The sequence below is a fragment of the Engystomops pustulosus genome, chromosome 11 (genome assembly GCF_040894005.1).
Source record: "Engystomops pustulosus chromosome 11, aEngPut4.maternal, whole genome shotgun sequence".
Lineage (NCBI taxonomy): Eukaryota > Metazoa > Chordata > Amphibia > Anura > Leptodactylidae > Engystomops > Engystomops pustulosus.
The window spans coordinates 3,565,257-3,588,931 of record NC_092421.1 but is presented as its reverse complement, the minus strand read 5'-3'; the positions used below and the strand labels follow the sequence as shown (position 1 = coordinate 3,588,931).

General features: G+C 47.5%; 1 protein-coding gene across 6 annotated transcripts in view; it reads left to right on the top strand.

The window, feature by feature from the left end:
- Positions 1 to 23,675, top strand: part of LOC140105815 (heparan-alpha-glucosaminide N-acetyltransferase-like) — a 237,123-nt gene that overhangs the window by 145,123 nt on the left and 68,325 nt on the right. For all 6 annotated transcript variants that reach the window (XR_011850641.1, XM_072129916.1, XM_072129914.1 and 3 more), the window contains 3 exons: positions 931 to 1,055; positions 4,376 to 4,502; positions 17,016 to 17,102. Coding sequence is in view for 5 of the 6 variants with exons in the window: in XM_072129916.1 (XP_071986017.1) it covers positions 931 to 1,055; positions 4,376 to 4,502; positions 17,016 to 17,102 (339 nt within the window). In the remaining variant the exon portion in view is untranslated. The remainder of the gene's footprint in view (positions 1 to 930; positions 1,056 to 4,375; positions 4,503 to 17,015; positions 17,103 to 23,675) is intronic.

The window sequence follows — 23,675 nt, the reverse complement described above, 5'->3', positions numbered from 1 at the left end:
CGCCAGTACCTCCGGGCGTTCTGTCCGCCAGTACCTCCGGGAGTTCTGTCCGCCAGTACCTCCGGGCGTTCTGTCCGCCAGTACCTCCGGGCGTTCTGTCCGCCAGTACCTCCGGGCGTTCTGTCCGCCAGTACCTCCGGGCGTTCGGTCCGCCAGTACCTCCGGGCGTTCTGTCCGCCAGTACCTCCGGGCGTTCGGTCCGCCAGTACCTCCGGGCGTTCTGTCCGCCAGTACCTCCGGGCGTTCTGTCCGCCAGTACCTCCGGGCGTTCGGTCCGCCAGTACCTCCGGGCGTTCGGTCCGCCAGTACCTCCGGGCGTTCTGTCCGCCAGTACCTCCGGGAGTTCTGTCCGCCAGTACCTCCGGGAGTTCTGTCCGCCAGTACCTCCAGGCGTTCTCTCCGCCAGTACCTCCAGGCGTTCTCTCCGCCAGTACCTCCAGGCGTTCTGTCCGCCAGTACCTCCAGGCGTTTTCTGGTTAACCCATTGTTTTAATATTCGATACATAATTGTTATACTACAGTTTACTTTACAGCACAAGCTGGTTTAAGGCCTGATAAATTACGTTCACTAAGTTTGAGATTCCTCTTGAGTCAGGTCATTGGTCTTCTTGGAGACTGATGAGGACGGATCAGCAATGTATTGGCAATGGGAGAATTGATTTGCAGTGTTAGAGAATATCCGCGGATGCAAGTACCCGAGAATAGAGAAATGCAAATCTCAGGATTTCCTGTCTTTAATCCTTCAGGCCGTAGTGCTGGGATGTGCAGAACATCATGTAATTGCTTGTTGCACACAATGCCGGGTGTTCAGGAGAACTGATCCTGCTGACCAGCACGAAAGGGGAAAGGCTTGAAATATTGATGTTGTAGCAAAGTCTCCCTGAAGTGGCCAAAGTGCTTGTCTGACGATCTCTCCTCCTGTCTGTACAGAGCCATCAGTGGATTGCTGCCGTAAGGGATATCGTCGTGTACTGGCCGGAGTGGATCATCATTGCGGCTCTAGAGACTGTTTGGCTGTGTCTGACTTTCCTGCTGCCTGTGCCAGGGTGTCCCACGTAAGCCCCATCAATCACTAGAATGTGTCTGCTGATCAGCCAATCCTACTTACTGAGTGGCATCTAGTATTTGTAGTACTCTACCTGGACCCTGCTTTGAGAAGATTAAAGGGAACCTGTCAGCAGAAATTGACCTGATAAACTGTTACCAGTATCTTGTCAAGAAGCTTAACAGCTTTCAGATCCTCCTTTATGGCCCCACCTGGTGCCAAAATCCAGAAAATTAGGAGAACGTTATGTGTTCAAATGTTGGAAACACTCAGTGTAAAGAAAAAAGGGGAAGGGGGAAGATTTGGAAGAAGAAAAAAGTTGTGGCCAAGATAAAGTTTGGCATTACAAATAATTCCATAGTAGTTTGTTTCATTGATAAATGTGAAGATACATTCAAGATTTTAGAGATGTAATAAAAGTTATATTTTAGCACATTCACAACTTTTTTCTTCCTCCAAATCTTCCCCCTTCCCCTTTATTCTTTACACAAAATCCAGAAAATTAACTTTGATGTGAGATGTACACTGGAGGTATAAAGTCACTGAGGTTGAAGTCTTGCCTCAAAATGACCAATTTGATCTACTTGATGCCCGTATGTCCAGGATCATCACTAACTGGCTCTCCTGATGTCTGGTGAGTGATGTCTGTCACAGCAGAGATGGGGAGAGCTTGACTTCAGTGCTGAACTCTCCGTCTCCATGACTTTGTACAATTATATTGTACAATAATTTAATCATCACTTCAAACGTGACTTAAAGGGGTTGTCCACTGATCCAATATACTTTCCTTATCAATTCATCACGGTTTTCTAGATCTCTGCTTGCTGTCCTGCTATAGAAAGCTTCTATTTTTACTTGCAGTGGACAGAAATATGACCATGGTCCCACAGGTGCACGGCTCGTTATATATCACACAGGTGCACGGCTCGTTATATATCACACAGGTGCACGGCTCGTTATATATCACACAGGTGCACGGCTCGTTATATATCACACAGGTGCACGGCTCGTTATATGTCACACAGGTGCACGGCTCCTTATATGTCCCACAGGTGCACGGCTCGTTATAGATCACACAGGTGCACGGCTCGTTATATATCACACAGGTGCACAGCTCGTTATATATCACACAGGTGCACGGCTCGTTAAATATCACACAGGTGCACGGCTCGTTATATGTCCCACAGGTGCACGGCTCGTTATAGATCACACAGGTGCACGGCTCGTTATAGATCACACAGGTGCACGGCTCGTTATAGATCACACAGGTGCACGGCTCGTTATAGATCACACAGGTGCACGGCTCGTTATAGATCACACAGGTGCACGGCTCGTTATAGATCACACAGGTGCACGGCTCGTTATAGATCACACAGGTGCACGGCTCGTTATAGATCACACAGGTGCACGGCTCGTTATAGATCACACAGGTGCACGCCTCGTTATAGATCACACAGGTGCATGCCTCGTTATATATCACACAGGTGCACGGCTCGTTAAATATCACACAGGTGCACGGCTCGTTATAGATCACACAGGTGCACGGCTCGTTATAGATCACACAGGTGCACGGCTCTTTATAGATCACACAGGTGCCCGCCTCGTTATAGATCACACAGGTGCACGGCTCGTTATAGATCACACAGGTGCACGGCTCGTTATAGATCACACAGGTGCACGGCTCGTTATAGATCACACAGGTGCACGCCTCGTTATAGATCACACAGGTGCACGCCTCGTTATAGATCACTCAGGTGCACGGCTCGTTATATATCACACAGGTGCACGGCTCGTTATAGATCACACAGGTGTACGCCTCGTTATAGATCACACAGGTGCACGCCTCGTTATAGATCACTCAGGTGCACGGCTCGTTATATATCACACAGGTGCACGGCTCGTTATAGATCACACAGGTGCACGCCTCGTTATAGATCACACAGGTGCACGCCTCGTTATATATCACACAGGTGCACGGCTCGTTATATATCACACAGGTGCACGGCTCGTTATATATCACACAGGTGCACGGCTCGTTATATATCACACAGGTGCACGGCTCGTTATATATCACACAGGTGCACGGCTCATTAGTATCATAGAGTAATCAGAGCTGTGGGATATAACGAGCTGTGCACCTGTGTGACCAGGGGCAGATTTCTATCTACTGAAAATAAACATAGAAGCTTTCTATAGAAGAACAGCAAGCAGAGATCTAGAAAACCGTGAGGAATTGATACAGAAAGTACATTGAAAAATTGTTTAACTTTTCCTTACAAGAACAATATCAATTTTTTACTGAAAGTGGACGACCCCTCTAATGATGACACCATACAGAGACTATGAAAGAAACATGATCCGGAAAGTGTTTAGCTGCCAACCAACAGACTTGGAATGGTTTATTAAGTCACATTTCTGCTGACAGGTTCCCTTTAATAGTAAGAGCCCTGAAATGTGTAGAAAGAGTGGGATGTGTCACTTTTCAGAAGTAGACCTATTATAATAGCATTTGAAATAGATAATAGATTTTACCATACCAAACGCTACGGCACCAAGAAAAAGTAATAAACTTGTTTTGATTTCTTCTCCAAATTATTACATTGAGAATGAATGACATACAGAGCGACTTCTTATACTAAACAGTTGATTTCTAAAGGACATGGAGGGGGGGGGGGAGGTCCACATCTTGTGCCAGTTTTTTTTCGGAGATCTTTGGAGATCTCATGCAGGTCAGATTAATTACAGTGTCTTCCACTACTTGGTAAATCTGGTGTATGAAGTGTTAATATGTTGATTGGAATTTAAACTTTTTTTTGGTGAAAAGCAGCAAATTTTTACCGAACCAATTTTGTGCAAAGTATTTCCTACAACAGGAAGGGACTGGAGTGAATTTGCGCATAAATATGGGGCTTTCTTCAAAGTCGCACTTTATAAATCTGTCTCTTGGTTACACTTAGATGTGGTATGAAGTGAGTGGAGTCGGTTGCCAAATGTTGCAAAAACCTCGGTCTGTAGTTTAGAAAATGGTGAGACATTTGTATCCCTGAAAACAGACGTAACTACAATGATAAATTAGCCCCTCCCCCTCTGGATTTTATTTAGGGATATCAGAATACAGGGGGCTCAGTACATAAGCCTGCCACGCTTTTCAGTGGTATATGAAGATTTCCAGGCCAAAATATGCTACAAAGACAGAAATAGCACAAAAAAACCTTCAAAAATGAGCAAAAAATCCTGATCAATGTCCCCACATGTATTTATAAACATTAATATATATATTTATTACTTTTTATATTATATTATTATATATTTCTTGATATTTTTCCTTAGAGGCTACCTGGGTCCCGGAGGAATTGGTGACGATGGTCTGTACCCAAACTGCACAGGAGGAGCCGCCGGATACATTGACAAGTGGCTTTTCGGACCGAATCACATCTACAATTATCCAACATGCAAGGTTACGTTTCATTGGTTTTCTTATAGAGATATAGGGGGATATTTATCAGGACCTCTGCGCACCGCCAGTGGCGCAGAGGCCCTGAAATAATCGCAAATGCGATTATTTTTCACAATCCGCCACCAGTGGGGCGTGAAGGGGGGGCGCGGCGGGGCGTTACTGTCCCCGCGCCCTCGCTGCTGCCGGCGACTTTTCATACGTGGAAAGGCGCCGGATGCGGTCTTTTCTACGCCAGGCCCTGCCTGGCGTAGGAAATACGCTGCGCAGCTGGCAGCCCGATACATCAAGAGGCAGAAGCCTCTTCATGTATCGGGCTGCGAATTTGCATCGGCGGGGCTATCACGAGCGCCAGCGTATGATAAATATCCCCCATAATTACAATGTTACTGAGGGGGAGACCCGTTTCTCTAACACAGAGATTTACATTCCCAACATACATTGGTATAAAATATAATTTTTATGGAGGAGATTATGACGGAAGCAGCCAAAAAGTTATCTTTGTAAAGCTTGGAATGATCAGAAAGTAAAAAAAAAAAAGATTGTTCAATGATTGTTTGAGGAGCACCTGGACTTCATCTCCGATAAGGGATGCGGATGTGCTCCAGTCATGTGATCTGGGGGTCACGGGGAAATCCACTGCAAAAAGAAAAAATTAAAAAAATAAGTTTTGGATGTTGGTCATTGTAACGCTCACACAGACAACACAACGGAAAGTCTCTATGGGAAGAGTCCAGAGGGAGGAGTCTGTGGACCCTCTGGACCGGGAGATGGTATGAGGCCCGCAGTAGCAGCCAAGGTAAAGGATGTGCAGGAAACAGTCTGAGCCTGGTATGACAGCAGGAACACAGAGGAACACTGGTAACAAGGATCGTGGGAGCACCCGTGACAGTAATTTACTGCACTTTAACCTTAAAAGGTTATTCTCGTCTGGGCAGTCACATTCAGTTTCATTAATTAAGCTAATTTTTCATAAATGTAGTGATATGGTCCCTTAGAAACAAGACTGTGTCCTTGGATACGACCACCTCTGCTGGAGGGATTGCACAAAGAAACAGACGGTTTTTGTATATGAAATGTCCGGGAGTTACTGCAGGTCCCGCAGCCGTCCTGTGGTAATGATTGCTGAATCCGGGAGGTCAGGCAGGACTCAATAGAGCATGTCTGGCCACTGCTGCCAGAGTGTGAGGTGGTTGTATCCAAGGAAGCCATCTGGTTTCTAAGGGACAACATGAATTTATGAGAAATTATCTTCACACAGGAACATTTTTTTTAATAACATCCAATTGAAGAAATGTTTATATATGGCAAATGAATTAAATTATATGTAAATGCCCAGATGGGAGAACCCCTTTACGCCACAATAATCAGCTATAACAGGTATCACAGGCGTCTGTAATGAAGCTTTATTATTAATCCTGGTTCGAATGACAACCCAACATTTTTAAAAAACAATTGTCACAGACACCAGAAAATTTTTGTCTGGATCTACAATTATAAAATATACAGTTCTGACTTGCATACAAACTCAACTTAAGAACAAACCTACAGAACCGATCTTGTATGTAACCCGGGGACTGCCTGTACTGAGTTGCTATCTATGAGTAGACAGATGAGTCCTCTGGTTGTATGTAAGAGCGCGCTGTGCCTTCCGCACGATACGGGATGAATTAAGAGCCCAGGACGATGATTACCACAAACTGCCCCCTGCTTTCACGTCTGGTCATAAATATCTCTGCCGAGCCATCTGCATGACCTCATCCATGATTCTTGTGTTGACTGAATGATATAATATAATGTAGGGAGCTGATTTGTAGCTGATGCGAGCGGCGAACGCAAACCTTTCTAATGGGGATTTTTATTCACGCCGATCTGTTAATCCAATGAAAGATCTCATTGCTTCGCTCATGCAATCGGGATTGATGCAATACACGGATTTTATTGGCCAGATGAGATAATTTTATGCTTCTGATTGATGGTTTTCATCTAAACACTCACTGGCATAAACGGCTTATAAACTTCATGATGTTTCTTGTTTTATGATTTTTGATTTTTTTTTTTCGGATTTTGTCTGGGAAGATTCATTTCGGCTCCGGGACATTTATTTCCTATGGAACTGATTGTTTAGTTTTTTTTTCATCGTAATTTCATTTTGTTTTATAATAAAGGACAAAGTATAACGAGAGGAAATGTCCATCCAAATGTCCATACACCATCAGTCAATAATAAACTCATTTCTGGTGAAACGGTTTCATTTCTTGTATAAACCTTAAAGGGGAACCATAAAATAACCTACTAGTTCTGGAATGGGGGTCTAACCGCTAGGAATCGCCCCAAACCTGAGAGTGGGAGTCACAAGATTATACAGGCAGTCCAAGGGTTACGTACGAGATAGGTTCTGCAGGTTTGTTCTTAAGTTGAATTTGTATGTAAGTCGGAACTGTATACTTTATAATTGTCCAGAGTATTTTTGGTCTCTTTGACAATTGGATTTTATAAATGTTGGGTTGTCGTAAGAACCAGGATTAACAATAAACGAATAAAGGAACCATAACTGATTTAATGAGCCATTCGCAGTTTCACCGTAAAGAATAGTAGGCCGAGGGCCTGCCCATTCTCCTACTAATATTCCCCAGCCAATCTCCACAGACTTCTAGTATGGATCGGCACCTTCCTTAATGGACGGGTGACTGAGTACATAAGTTCCAGCTGCTAGGTGTCCTGCTAGGGTATTCTGTTCTCTGACCTCCTGATTGTCTTCTGTCTTCCGTATCTCAGATTTTTCCACATCTCATTCTTGTCCCGCTGAACTTGTGTACTGTCAGTCGCTGGGGCCCGGCTCTCCACTGCTTTGGGCATTACCATTACAGAAAATGTGCAGAAGACGCTTGGTGATTTCTCTACTTCCTCATCCCCAGCCTGTCCACTGTGCTGCTGTGACCTGGTGCACGCGCGGTATCTGGTGCATGCGCAGGATCTGCCTGCTTTCTGGGAACTTGCATGAAAATTGAAAGTGGGAGTTGCTGGGAGGATATGTTGGGCAGAATGAGAGGATAGAACTCGTCTACTCCAAAGAACTCATTATAATAGGCTGTTTGGGTAGTAACCCAGGGCCCAAGCCATCTAGGGGTCCATGGCCACCCCCAAGACATCCAACAGATTTTGTGCTGTGAAGAGCCTTCACCCATGAAATTCTCATACATCTGCTCCTGCTCTCAATACACGCTCCAAATATACTCTCCAAAGGTCTGGAAGCTGCAGATTGAAAGCAGACAAAAGGGACTCATCCTCCATTCCCCAAATAGCTTTATTCAAGTACCATATGCAGGAACTGAATTCCAGACTTTTAGGGGCTTTAACCCTACACACTGTTACACCCCATGTATATAGGTAGCCAGCACTCTGCACCCTGTGTATATAGGTAGCCAGCACACTGGAGTCCCAAGTATGTAGGTAGCCAGCACACTGCAGCCCCCCTATTATATAGGTAGCCAGAACACTGCAGCCTCCTGCACACTATATAGGTAGCCAGCAAACTGCAGCTCCCCAGTATATAGGTAGCCAGCACACTGCAGGCCCCAGTGTATAGGTATCCACCACACTGCAGCCCTCCAGTATACAGGTAGTCAGCAGCCCCTCCATAGTATATAGTTAGCCAACACACTGCAGCCTCCCAGTATATAGGAAATCAGCACACTGTGACCCCAAGTATATAGGTAGCCAGCACATTGCTGCCCCCTCGTATATAGTTAGCCAGCAAATTACAGCCACCTCCCCAGTATGTTGGTAGTCAGCACACTGCAGCCCTCCTAGTATAATTGTTACCAGAACACTGCAGCCCCCCCACCATATAGGTAGTTGTCACCCTACAGCCCCCACAGTATATATGTAGCCAGCCCACTGCAACCCCCAGTATATAGGTAGCCAGCATACTGAAGCCCCCAGTATTGAGATAACTAGCACACTGTAACCCCCCTGTATATAGGTAGCCAGCAAACTGCAGCTCCCCCGGTATATAGGTAACCAGCCCACTGCAGCCCCCCCCAGTATATAGGTAGCCAGCACACTGCAGCCCCTCCTGTATATAGGTAGCTAGCACACTGCAGCCTCGCCTAGTATATAGGTAGCCAGCACACTGCATTCCCCCCAGTATATAGGTAACCAGCTCACTGCAGCTCCCCCAGTATATAGGTAACCAGCTCACTGCAGCTTCCCCAGTATATAGGTAGCCAGCACACTGCATTCCCCCCAGTATATAGGTAACCAGCTCACTGCAGCTCCCCCAGTATATAGGTAGCCAGCACACTGCAGCCCCTCAGTATATAGCTAGCCAGCAAAATTCAGCCCCTCCTGTATATAGGTAGCTTGCACACTGCAGCCTCCCCTAGTATATAGGTAAAAAGCACACTGCAGCCCCCACAACCCACAGTATATTCGTAGCCAGCACACTGCAGTCTCTCCAGTATGTTAAAAAACAAGTACTCAGCTTCTTACTGCGCTCTACTGGCGCACACAATATGTCGTCATAGTCTGCACTGGCAGAGCGCATGAAGCTGCGTTGTGTTACTGCTGAAGATAGAAGCCGCGGGAGTGCCAGGAGGTGAGTACTTCTGGTGGCTGTGGGTGGCTGCTGGCGCCCCCCATTTCTTCCACCAGTTTGTGTCTAGGTCCTTCGCCCACCATGGTCCGTTGAAGGCCTGGATGAGTAATAATCTTTTAATATTTCATCTCCTTCTCCTCATTGATTTATTTGATCTTTTGTTCACTTTCTATTCGCCCTAAAATGTAGCCATAAGAATACAAATCACTGAAAAAACAAAATGAAAATGTCATTACAGAAACAGAAACTTTTACATTGTTTTTGGCTCTCGAATGTGATGATGATGATGAAAAAACGAAGTACCTTATATACTCGAGTATAAGCCTAGTTTTTCAGCACAAAAAATATGCTGAAAAACCCAAACTCGGCTTATACTCGAGTCAAAAAAATAAATAAATCAAAACTCGCCTTTCTGGCGGCACCCGTAGATTTTCTGTGCGATCCATCCGGTATTGTTGTGCTGCACAACGGGGAAGGGGGGGGCTATATACACTGGGGCAGGGTCTGGCAGGCTATATACACTGGGGCAGGGTCTGGCAGGCTATATACACTGGGGCAGAGTCTGGCAGGCTATATACACTGGGGCAGGGTCTGGCAGGCTATATACACTGGGGCAGGGTCTGGCAGGCTATATACACTGGGGCAGGGTCTGGCAGGCTATATACACTGGGGCAGGGTCTGGCAGGCTATATACACTGGGGCAGGGTCAGGCAGGCTATATACACTGGGGCAGGGTCTGGCAGGCTATATACACTGGGGCAGGGTCTGGCAGGCTATATACACTGGGGCAGGGTCTGGCAGGCTATATACACTGGGGCAGGGTCTGGCAGGCTATATACACTGGGGCAGGGTCTGGCAGGCTATATACACTGGGGCAGGGGCTGGCAGGCTATATACACTGGGGCAGGGGCTGGCAGGCTATATACACTGGGGCAGGGGCTGGCAGGCTATATACACTGGGGCAGGGGCTGGCAAGCTATATACACTGGGGCAGGGTCTGGCAGGCTATATATACTGGGGCAGGGGCTGGCAAGCTATATACACTGGGGCAGGGGCTGGCAAGCTATATACACTGGGGCAGGGGCTGGCAGGCTATATACACTGGGGCAGGGGCTGGCAAGCTATATACACTGGGGCAGGGTCTGGCAGGCTATATACACTGGGGCAGGCAGGCTATATACACTGGGGCAGGGGCTGGCAGGCTATATACACTGGGGCAGGGGCTGGCAGGCTATATACACTGGGGCAGGGGCTGGCAAGCTATATACACTGGGGCAGGGGCTGGCAAGCTATATACACTGGGGCAGGGTCTGGCAGGCTATATACACTGGGGCAGGGGCTGGCAGGCTATATACACTGGGGCAGGGGCTGGCAAGCTATATACACTGGGGCAGGGTCTGGCAGGCTATATACACTGGGGCAGGCAGGCTATATACACTGGGGCAGGGGCTGGCAGGCTATATACTGGGGAGGCTGTGACCAATGCATTTCCCACCCTCGGCTTATACTCGAGTCAATAGGTTTTCACAGTTTTTGTGGTAAAATTAGGGGCCTCGGCTTATACTCGGGTCGGCTTATACTCGAGTATATACGGTAATAACACTGCTGTTGCCTTGATGCTCACGATATCTCTGCCTTTTAAAGGGTTAAGTACGATCCTGACGGTTAATTACATTCACAATCCTCTGCACACGGCGGTGAATAATTTATACATTAATATCTTTCATGAGATTGAAACCATTTTCTCGTCATTCAGTAAATAGTCGCAGTTTCTCCAGGATTTTGGGGCGAGAAGCATAAATCACGGGCGGCTTTACTTACCTTTCCCATTGAAGTTCCTTCACACTTACCTCTTTGTGGCGGCTGAATTAATGGCTGTGAGACGCGGGGTTTACTGTTGTGCGCTGCCTGGTCCTGGATGTCCGGCATCGTTACTTCCTCTCTAATAGATGAGATGTTGCTAATTGCTTGTCTTAATGATTGTACATGGTCCGACTATAAACAGCGGGAGAGAAATCCTTGTTTACCTCTATAAAAGATTCATGGGCGGCGGTGCATTAGCCGGATCACTTACCAGGATGACGCTGGGAGATGTTTATCACCTCGGGATGAGACCTGACATCGTATCTTCTTTATGTAAATGACATGTAATGACTAGAGATGAGCGAGTATACTCGTCCGAGCTTGATGCTCGTTCGAGTATTAAGGTACTCGAAACGGCTCGTTGCTCGGACGAGTATTTCCCCTGCTCGAGATCGAGCATTTAATTAAAAAAACACAGTGAAGAACAATGAAGAATAGAATAAAAACAGTGAACACAGTGATTACAGGATCATTTAAGTGAAAAACACAGTGAAGAATAGATTACAGATGTTCGGCACATCTGCTTACTTGTCGGAAGATACGCGCGGAACGGCAACAGGGAGACATCAAGCAGCAGGGAGACATCAAGCAGCACGGGGAGACATCAAGCAGCACGGGGAGACATCGGGCAGCACGGGGGAGACATCGGGCAGCGGGGAGACATCGGGCAGCACGGGGGAGACATCGGGCAGCACGGGGGAGACATCGGGCAGCGGGGAGACATCGGGCAGCACGGGGGAGACATCGGGCAGCGGGGAGACATCGGGCAGCGGGGAGACATCGGGCAGCACGGGGGAGACATCGGGCAGCGGGGAGACATCGGGCAGCACGGGGAGACATCAAGCAGCACGGGGGAGACATCGGGCAGCACGGGGGAGACATCGGGCAGCACGGGGGAGACATCGGGCAGCACGGGGGAGACATCGGGCAGCACGGGGGAGACATCGGGCAGCACGGGGGAGACATCGGGCAGCACGGGGGAGACATCGGGCAGCACGGGGGAGACATCGGGCAGCACGGGGGAGACATCGGGCAGCGCGGGGAGACATCGGGCAGCGCGGGGGAGACATCGGGCAGCGCGGGGAGACATCGGGCAGCACGGGGGAGACATCGGGCAGCACGGGGGAGACATCGGGCAGCACGGGGGAGACATCGGGCAGCACGGGGAGACTTCAGTAGAAGAAGAGGAGCGATCCTAGGACAGCGTATCACCCCGACAAGTAAGCAGATGTGCCGAACATCTGTAATCTATTCTTCACTGTGTTTTTCACTTAAATGATCCTGTGTTCACTGTTTTTATTCTATTCTTCACTGTTCTTCACATCTGTTAACTTGTCGGGAGATAATATACGCGCGGAACAGTGAAGAATAGATTGCAGATGTTTGCATACATCTGCTAACTTATCAGAAGACATTCTTTTTCAATTAAATAACACATTTTATTCCTGAACCATGGTCCCTTTGAAAAATGCTCGGGTCTCCCATTGACTTCAATGGGGCTCGTTATTCGAGACGAGCACTCGAGCATCTGGAAAAGTTCGTCTCGAATAACGAGCACCCGAGCATTTTAGTGCTGACTCATCTCTAGTAATGACCTGAGACGGTGACGAGCCTTGACCTGCTTTACGTATGTTTCATTCCACTGGAGAATTTGTGCAGTTTGAAGTACAGGCGGTCCCCTACATAAGGACACCCGACTTACAGACGACCCCTAGTTACAGACGACCCCTCTGCCCCCTGTGACCTCTCTGGATGTTACTATAGTCCCCGGCAGCAATGATCAGCTGTAAGGTGTCTGTAATGAAGATTTATGGATAATCCTTGGTCCAATTACAGCAAAAAAATTACTACAATTGTCACTAGGGGAAAAAATTTTGTCTGGATCTACAGTTATAAAAGATATGGTTTCAACTTGCATACAAATTCAGCTTAAGAACAAACCTATGGAACCCGGGGACTGTCTGTAATTGTATAAGTTAATAAAAAATGGTTTATCCGCAAACATCAGGCACCGGCCCACACAACGATCAGCTATATGTCCAGTGAGACAGACGGGGCATAGACCCTATAGACATTCATACTTCTTCTCTTTGGTGGCCACACTCTGAATGGGAGCTGTGACTACAAGTATGGACCGTTACACAGAACACAGAACCATTGCTTCTGGCTCAGGGTTTACGCCAAGTTAAAGACATGAATGGTAGTAGGGCTGCTTGTGCCCCCTCCCCCAATGAAATATTCCAGGCCTATTATGTGGTTAGACCAAAACCAAAGTGGCTCAAACTCCAAAACAGACAGAATAGCCCAAAATGAAAACAATGGGATACTAAACTAGTATAAACAGAAGATCGAAGATATATCCTAATATACACAGTATATCCTAATTCAGGTGTTTGATAAAACAGGATTAAACACTACAGGGCATAACCCAAAGCACAACCAAACAGTGGACCCCAGTTATACAGTGGACCCCAGTTATACAGTGGACCCCAGTTATACAGTGGACCCCAGTTATACAGTGGACCCCAAGTATACAGTGGACCCCAGTTATACAGTGGACCCCAAGTATACAGTGGAAGGTATTTATCATTTGTTTTGTTGGCATAAAAAAGTTTCCAAAAAGTCTTATTGTGGGTTTGATTAGATGGTGAGCCCCATGGGGAGAGGGACTGATTAGGTGAGCTCTGTGCAGCTAGTGTCGGACTGGCCCACCAGAGTAGCAGAGGATCCTCCGGTGGGCCCTGGCTCAACCCAATACTGAACCCCAGAGGTCCATCAGAAAACAACACAATTTGGAGGCTGCTGCAGTATATTTCCTGGGGGAGGATGAATAGTGGGACCCCAGATTGATTTTCTCTGGTGGGCCTAAGGATACCCAGTCTGACACTGTGTGCAGCGCTACAGAATAAGTTGGTGTGTATATATATATATGTATATAAATAGGGATTATTATTATTATTATTATTGAGGTTTTTGGGACTTTCACTACTAAGACTTGCACAGGACTATTACCACCACTTCATTAAGTCTGTGTAATAACAATAATACTGCTATCTGCTGGTGAATGTGCTAGGACTAGAGATGAGCGAGCACTAAAATGCTCAGGTGCTCGTTATTCGAGACGAACTTTTCCAGATGCTCGAGTGCTCGTCTCGAATAACGAGCCCCATTGAAGTCAATGGGAGACTCGAGCATTTTTCAAAGGGACCATGGTTCGGGAATAAAATGTGTTATTTAATTGAAAAAGAATGTCTTCTGATAAGTGATCAGATGTATGCAAACATCTGCAATCTATTCTTCACTGTTCCGTGCGTATATTATCTCCCGACAAGTTATCAGATGTGAAGAACAGTGAAGAATAGAATAAAAACAGTGAACACAGGATCATTTAAGTGAAAAACGCAGTGAAAAACACAGTGAAGAATAGATTGCAGATGTTCGGCACATCTGCTTACTTGTCGGGGTGATACGCTGTCCCGGGATCCGCTCCTCTTCTTCCACTGAAGTCTCCCCGTGCTGCCCGATGTCTGTCTCCCCCGTGCTGCCCGATGTCTGTCTCCCCCGTGCTGCCCGATGTCTCCCCGTGCTGCCCGATGTCTGTCTCCCCCGTGCTGCCCGATGTCTGTCTCCCCCGTGCTGCCCGATGTCTGTCTCCCCCGTGCTGCCCGATGTCTGTCTCCCCCGTGCTGCCCGATGTCTGTCTCCCCCGTGCTGCCCGATGTCTGTCTCCCCCGTGCTGCCCGATGTCTGTCTCCCCCGTGCTGCCCGATGTCTGTCTCCCCCGTGCTGCCCGATGTCTGTCTCCCCCGTGCTGCCCGATGTCTGTCTCCCCCGTGCTGCCCGATGTCTGTCTCCCCCGTGCTGCCCGATGTCTCCCTGCTCCTTGATGTCTCCCCCGTGCTGCCCGATGTCTCCCCCGTGCTGCCCGATGTCTCCCCCGTGCTGCCCGATGTCTCCCTGCTGCTTGATGTCTCCCTGCTGCCGTTCCGCGCATATCTTCCGACAAGTAAGCAGATGTGCCGAACATCTGTAATCTATTCTTCACTGTGTTCTTCACTGTGTTCTTCACTTAAATGATCCTGTGTTCACTGTTTTTATTCTATTCTTCATTGTTCTTCACTGTGTTTTTTTAATTAAATGCTCGATCTCGAGCAGGGGAAATACTCGTCCGAGCAACGAGCCGTTTCGAGTACCTTAATACTCGAACGAGCATCAAGCTCGGACGAGTATACTCGCTCATCTCTAGCTAGGACTTTTTAGGAAAATAAGGAAATTTATTCCAGAAGTAACAAATTCCCAAACAAACTGTAGACAGCGATGTTTCAACGCTTCAGTACAGTGTAGGGAACTGCTGTGGTTGAGCGAGAGGCTTTTGATTAGGGTCAGGAACTAAGATTTAGGCCGACTTGTAGGAGACCCTCCACTAGGGGATTCTGTGAAAATATGCAAATATGTTTTCCAGGATGGGATAAGGAAAACCACACCTCTTTTATCTACCAGAAGCTTACAAGACAGAAATAATTAGCAGTCTCCATGAGGAAAACTCTTACTCCTCGACCATGCGACTTTTTTTTAATGCATTATACGACTTTTTGGGGGACTTTATGAGAAAAAATCCAACACAACATGTGTGGAACCGTCCCGCGCTGTACACCAGGAAAAGATAGAGCATGCTCTATCTTTCCCCGTGTGTGCCGCCGTGTGCCGCTGTTTTCTATGGAGGGGGAGGGGTCACCTCCTCCTCCTTTCCAGCACACGGCCGTGTGAATGCACCCTAATCCAGAGCTGCATCGGGTAAATCACATCTAGAAAAACTGGATTTTATACAGACCCCTGAAGTACAAAGTAACAGATAACAAATGTGTATATTGTAGAGGTGTACATCATCATCTCTTCACGAATGCACGTGCACGTGTGTCTCTCTGACGCATCATGTGACTCCACTCATGGCACCAGTGATGGATTTCCGGTCCGTCACTGTGGACTTTTGGTGGGGTTATCGACCAATTAGAAGGGTAACGTATGGCGCAACATTAGTAACTGCATCTTCTATTTGGCCCTCCTTTTCTTTATCTTGTCATCTCGCCAGGTTCAGTGCGCCACACATTCCGTGTTTCGGATGAAACTCCTTCGCCGTCAGGTGGCGTTGGACCCCCTCGCCTGGTGCACTGTGCATTATTCTTCTTTGTACTTGCTTTGTGCAAGTTGTGCACATTATTCAAGGCTACATTGACACCACATTGTGCCCGCTGTACCGTGGCATGGCGGGCAGACAGTGGCGCCCGGGAGAGGAGGCGCTGCTCACCCCCGCCCCTCTCCATAGCGATGTATGGCACTCGGTGCCACATTACGAGGAAAGATAGGACATGTCCTATTTTTCTCCCGGCTACGGGACAGTACTGCTCTCATATAGCGCCGAGCACCCATTGGCATCTATGGGGGACGTATATTTGGTGTATATACATCGGCCGTATATACGTCCCCCATAAGGCTGGGTGAATGTAGCCTAATAGCGTTGCATGCTTTTAAATAATCTGGTAAATTTTCAGGATGTGCCAAAATTTTCCCTATTTTTTCTTGTTGAACCTGTCTTCATGCTGTTGCTACAGAATTGTTGGATTTCAGCTATAAATGTGTCAAACCCTTTAAGTGCCCGGGATTCTGAAGTGTCTGGCAAAGTACAATGACACAATTGTGCATGTGAAAGCATCAAAGACACTTTTTATATGCAAACCTCCACAAATAATTGGCACAAACACAATAATGTATTTGCCCCACTTTATACCACTGTTTGATTGGGCCCTATGTGGTTAGGTGACTAATAGTATTCATGGACAACCCCTTTAAGGTGGCTATACATATTAATATCTGTCTTTCCAGTTCTGGATTAACAGCTACTCCTAATAAACCCCCCATACACATGCACTCTCTGCCAACCCAATTTCAATGGAAAAAGGGAAATTGTGTTTCGTGAAATGAAGAATGTGGCTTATGTGTATATTTTTAACCTGCTTCTGATATTTGCAATTAGATTTTGTTTCTGTGCATTCCAGGAGCTGTATAAAACCACTCAACCATTTGATCCAGAGGGTGCACTTGGGACCATTAACTCCGTGGTGATGGCATTTTTTGGACTACAGGTAAAGCACTATGACATTCTATAGCAACCTATAGAAAGATATATATCTCTAAAGGGCTACTCTGGAAAATCCTTGGAAGAGCACTACCCCGAACAACACCACAAATTCTGCAGTGGCTGTGTTTGGTAGTACAACTCAGCCCCCTGCACATGATGGGAACCGAGCTGCACACAAACATATAAGATCAGAAGGCGGAAGTGGAGCTCACTGGAGCTCTACACCTGCTTCCTTATGCTGATTATGGATGGTGCCGGGTGTTGGACCCTTGCTGGGCTATTAAACACAGGGACGTCACTGAAGTCGGCCATTAAACACAGGGGTCTCATGTACATGTAATATCTGAGCCATAAAACATATATGCGCAGTTACAGGATTTATAGATTTACATAAGAGCATTACAGGAGTAGATTGTACATTGTCACTGCTTTGGCCGTGTTCATCTGATGCACAGTATAATGACACTTGGCACATTCATCCTAATAAGAGGGCAATGTCTCCATTCACAACCACATAATTGCTGGGACTCGGCGGACAGCAGCCCATGAATAATGTGATTTAATGCTTTGGAAGAAGCTCTGATATTTGTAAGTTGCATATAAATAGTTCCTGCATGTGACATACATGGGCGGAAACTCTAGCCACACGTCCAAAACAAGAAGCCCAAATCAGGGGCCACTCTACCACATTAGTTGTACCACATTAGTGAATTGCCTAATTCCAATTTGCCTACTGGAGTTGTATGAAATGAAAGTTGCAGATGTTCCATTTCTGCCCTAATAATAATCCCTGAATGTTCATCAAGTGATTCTGCAAACTCTCTGTGGTTCCTTGTTCACATGCGTGCGCACTGATGAATAGGAGGAGCTGGAGGAGGAGATTATGACTCGCCCATCTCCCTCACACTTCCCTCTCCCTGTGTCAGTGACTGTGATAACAAGAGGCACAGTGGGTGACACCGTGAGGACCGACCGAGGGAGATACAGGAAGCTGTGTATATGCAGAGGGCAGCCTGGTAAGAGCAGGAAAAGGCTGATGATCTCACAGGAGGCAAAGACACCGGTACATAGACCAGATGTAGCAGAGCCGGATTTGTATTTTGTGGTTGCACGGGACCGCCACAGGAGCACGGGACCGCCACAGGAGCACGGGACTGCCACAGGAACCTGGAACTAACACATGACCGCCACAGTAACACAGAACCACCACAGTAGCACCGGACCACCACAGGAACACTGGACCTCCACATGAGCACAGGACCGCCAGAGAGTGAAGGGAGGTGCCGGATTATAAGGGCGCGCTGGTGCCAATTAGGAGGATGTTGGTGCGGAGGGAGTGTGTGGCCTGGTCGGAGGAGTCTTGCGGCCTGGACGGGACTACAGCCTGGAGCCTGGAGTACCGGCCGGTGGGGAACATGCCACATAGCGGAGCACAGGTGTACCCGCGATCCGTGACATGGATCGCAGGGGCACCCGTGACAGTACCCCCCCCCCCCCCTTAGTGCCCTTCTTCATCTTCAGCCCCCTCTTATACTTTCTCCGCCTCCTCCAATTCTTCTCGGTGACGGGACACCTGTGGAGGAGAGCAGGAACAGTGAAGACAGGACAAACCCCAATGAGGTGCTTGGACCTGGCAAGGAACCAGCTGAGGACATCTTTAGGACGTCTGGAACGTCTTTTGGCCAGTTCCACCGTACAGCTCCCGTAGGGCACCGAGCGCCCAATGTCGGATATGGGGGACCTATATAGGCCTTATATATATATCCCAATACAGCAGTGTGAATGCAGCCTGAGTCTGTGATTCGGACAATCTTTGGTCATGAGTGTCCGAGCGGAACTTAAACAACGATGATACACGGACCCGGGTCTCCTTGTATGGAGCCTTCTAGAATGACCTCTGCCTCCTAGTTCTCCTGACCTCCTCTGACCTCCGCTGACCTCCGCTGACCTCCTCTGACCTCGCTTTTATCTACTTCTGAGCTGTGATCTGATATTTTTTAATAAAAACTTATTATAAAAGTTTTTTAGGTCTTTTAATAAAGCTGAAAGTAGAGAATAATCACATTTTCCTCTCCTCCTGTCCTCTATCCCGTGCTCCTTGTGATGTGTCCCAGTTGATTATTCTAGACTGGTGACTCTGATTGCTCTTATAAAGTTCCATGTTTTGTATTTAGAATGAATAGAACATGACACAATCCTATTACATGACGAGAGAGAATGCATTGTGCTCGGCAGCATGGCCGCTCCGCTTCCATTAACCTCTTTGCTGCCTGGGGCCGGCTCCTCTTTGGGTTGTTATCTGCTATAGTGATGCAGACACAGGGTTAAATTTCTCGGCTTATCTGTGCAGCGCTGCTCGTCCCTTCTGGAAAACAAATTCCTTAATTCTATTTTCTCTTGTCTTTTATAACCTGATTCATTTATTTATTTGGAAGCTATTTTTGTTTGTTGGCCGGACATCGCAAATTGGCGCAAACTGAGATTGTTAATCATTATAAAATAAAATTTTTTTTATCATTTTACAGTAAAATGAAAAGTGCATTTTTCTTTGCGTTTTTTTTATATCCATAAAAACACATGAACCCCATTTTCGCCCTTTCTCTGCAAGAGTGTTCTGGACCCATTGTAGTTGGTATCATGTTCACATTTCTAATATGCACAACTGAAAAGTCACAGTACACCCTTTACTCAAATTTTTGAGAATTAAAGTGGCCCCCAGCACTTGCTATAGCCACTCTTGCACATGAGATGCCCGTGTTCCTTTACTGCCTAGTTCCTGCCTGTTTATCAAGTGATTGAGCAGCCTGATACTTGCTTTTGTACTGTGTGCAGGCTCTCCATGCTTCTTTGTCTAAAATTCTGAGCTCTGCTGAATATGTATAAAGAATATCCAGTGTAAGGCATGGCGCACCCCAATGTAAGGCATGGCGCACCCCAATGTAAGGCATGGCGCACCCCAATGTAAGGCATGGCGCACCGCAATGTAAGGCATGGCGCACCCCAATGTAAGACATGGCGCACCGCAATGTAAGGCATGGCGCACCATAATGTAAGGCATGGAGCACCGCAATGTAAGGCATGGAGCACCGCAATGTAAGGCATGGCGCACCCCAATGTAAGACATGGCGCACCGCAATGTAAGGCATGGCACACCATAATGTAAGGCATGGAGCACCGCAATGTAAGGCATGGCGCACCGCAATGTAAGGCATGGCGCACCCCAATGTAAGGCATGGCGCACCGCAATGTAAGGCATGGCGCACCCCAATGTAAGGCATGGCGCACCCCAATGTAAGGCATGGCGCACCACAGAGTCGGGGTCTTTAGTGAACAGTTGATTTTACTCAAAAACAATACAAAAACAATACAAATGCAAATCTTAGGGTTGACTTCTCCAATCTCCTCCCTGAGAGAAGAAGAATTTCATGCTGAGGAAGGCTGGTACCGTAGCCAAAGGCCCGGAGCCCAGGGTCTATGGCAGAGTATCCCTGTCCCAGCTTCTTCTTCTGCTCACTCAGACAAGCTCTGATGCAAGACACTGGGACCGTTCTCTTTATATACCTTAGTATATGGATACATTTCAGCACAAACAATGACAGAGCATTCCGCCATAGACTTACTATGAGGCCCAATACTATTCTATGGCAGACATTTATTTACTAGCTTCTCTTTCATTTTGCGCCGAATTGCCCCGGGTTTTTAGCGAACGCGTTCGGATTGTGTCGCATCGGTGCTGGCTTGCATGCGGCGAAAAACAGGGGGGGGAGGGGCGTGGCCGTCGGAAAACCCGATGGATTTGGAAAAATCGCGCAATTAAAAAAAAAAAGTGTCTCTTGACATGCACTTACATGCACCAGGAATAGGATGGTGAACTCCGGCGGACCTCGGCGCAGCAGCGTCACCTGGTGGACATCGGGTGCACGACCTTAGTGAATCGCCGGAAGACCTCGGCGGAGAACGCACCGCTGGATCGCGACAGGACCGGGTAAGTAAATGAGCCCCTATAGATTCATGTGAAAGGAAGTAAGAAGTGGGAAATATTCACGTCCAAAGGGTTAATGCTCCAGGAACTAGAAATCGGGTCATATCTATAACACGGGTTCCCCTCCAGGATTGCGCTTTATCCGTCTTTCGTACAGATGATGGATTGGGCGGAGCTCAGTGAGAGGGTCAGAACTTGTACATGGAGCCACATTATTATCCTGTCCATTGTGTTCCATGGTTTTCATGCTACATTTTGTTCACATATGTTCTCTAACAAACCTCTGTGGTCTGTCCTGGTGAACTGGGTGATTAACCCCTTAATGACTTGGCCCTTTTTTTGTGTTTTGCGTTTTCATTTTTCACCCCCCACCTTCAACCACCATAACTTTTTATTTTTCCATGTAAAGAGCTGTGTATGGGCTTGTTTTTTGCATAACAAATTTCATAGTGATGGCATTGAATATTCCCTGCCGTGTACTGGGAAGTGGGAAAAAAATTGTACATAGTGTCCTATCTGCTCAACTCCTTCTTCTGCTGTATAAAATGCTGCCTTCAGATAGGACACTATGTACAATCTGCTCAGCTCCCCCTGCTCTATAACATGCTGCCTGCAGATAGGGCACTATGTGCAATCTGCTCAGCTTCTCCTGCTCTATAACATGCTGCCTGCAGATAGGACACTATGTACAATCTGCTCAGTTCTTGCTGCTCTATAACATGCTGCCTGCAGATAGGACACTATGTACAATCTGCTCAGCTCCTCCTGCTCTATAACATGCTGCCTGCAGATAGGACACTATGTACAGTCTGCTCAGTTCTTGCTGCTCTATAACATGCTGCCTGCAGATAGGACACTATGTACAATCTGCTCAGCTCCTCCTGCTCTATAACATGCTGGCTGCAGATAGGTCACTATGTACAATCTGCTCAGCTTCTCCTGCTCTATAACATGTGGTCTACAGATAGGACACTATGTACAGTCTACTCAGCTCCTCATGCTCTATAACATGCTGCCTGCAGATAGGACACTATGTACACTCTGCTCAGCTCATCCTGCTCTATAACATGCTGCCTGCAGATAGGACACTATGTACAATCTGCTCAGCTCCTCCTGCTCTATTACATGCTGCCTGCAGATAGGACACTATGTACAATGTGCTCAGCTCCTCCTGCCCTATAACATGCTGCCTGCAGATAGGACACTATGTACAGTCTGCTCAGCTCCTCCTGCTCTATAACATGCTGCCTGCAGATAGGACTGCATTTCACAGCAACAATGTCCCTTTCATGTGTTAACACCAGTTGAGAAACTGAGGTTAATTTCTTTTGCTCCATTTTTCCTGCGGTAATTTTCTTCCCGATGTCTTCGAGGGTTGGATGAGCTTATGATTTACGATAATTAATGTCTCACATTTCCAGGAAGACGATATAGAAGGAAGGGTTCACAGAAAGGAGTAGGGAACTGTTCTTCGTGCTATTCCTGGGCAGGCGTCCAGCTTCACGATAACCTGTGCGCTCTTGGCTCCTCTTCAGTCTATGACGCTGCGCAGCCTGAGCCTCTCCAAATCCTTTTCTGCCAGACAAACCTGCAACACGTAGAAAGCTTCATGTCCAGTTCTGTACATACGAAGATGCAGCCGGCACATGCTGAGATACAGCCGGCGCATGCGGAGATACAGCCAGCACATGCACATGCGGAGATGCAGCCGGCACATGCGGAGATGCAGCCGGCACATGCACATGCTGAGATACAGCTGGCACATGCTGAGATACAGCCGGCACATGCACATGCTGAGATACAGCCGGCACATGCACATGCTGAGATACAGTCGGCACATGCGGAGATGCAGCCGGCACATGCGGAGATGCAGCCGGCACATGCGGAGATGCAGCCGGAACATGCACATGCGGAGATGCAGCCGGCACATGCGGAGATGCAGCCGGCACATGCTGAGATGCAGCCGGCACATGCTGAGATGCAGCCGGCACATGCTGAGATGCAGCCGGCACATGCTGAGATGCAGCCGGCACATGCTGAGATACAGCCGGCACATGCACATGCTGAGATACAGCCGGCACATGCGGAGATGCAGCCGGAACATGCACATGCGGAGATGCAGCCGGCACATGCGGAGATGCAGCCGGAACATGCTGAGATGCAGCCGGCACATGCGGAGATGCAGCCGGCACATGCTGAGATGCAGCCGGCACATGCTGGGATACAGCCGGCACATGCACATGCTGAGATACAGCCGGCTGCAGCCATTCATCCATCTGACAAGTGACAACATAGCCGCATATCAAAGAGAAAAACTTCATAACTGGAAGGAGAGGAGACTGGACACAGCTACGATGTCAGACCAAGGTTGGTCACACACATTAGACGGTTTTCGGCCAACTTCAGGACTTCTTCATGCATTATGATACCCACTTAGCGCATCCCTTTGCTAAGTAATCCACATAGTGTGGCCTCATAAAATGTATAAAATGTAAAGTATAAAGCCCCCTAACTGCCTCAGTGCCTCCTCATACAGAGCTGTTGCATACTAATTTGTGAATCCAGTGTCAGTTTACACCAAATAATACCCGTGTG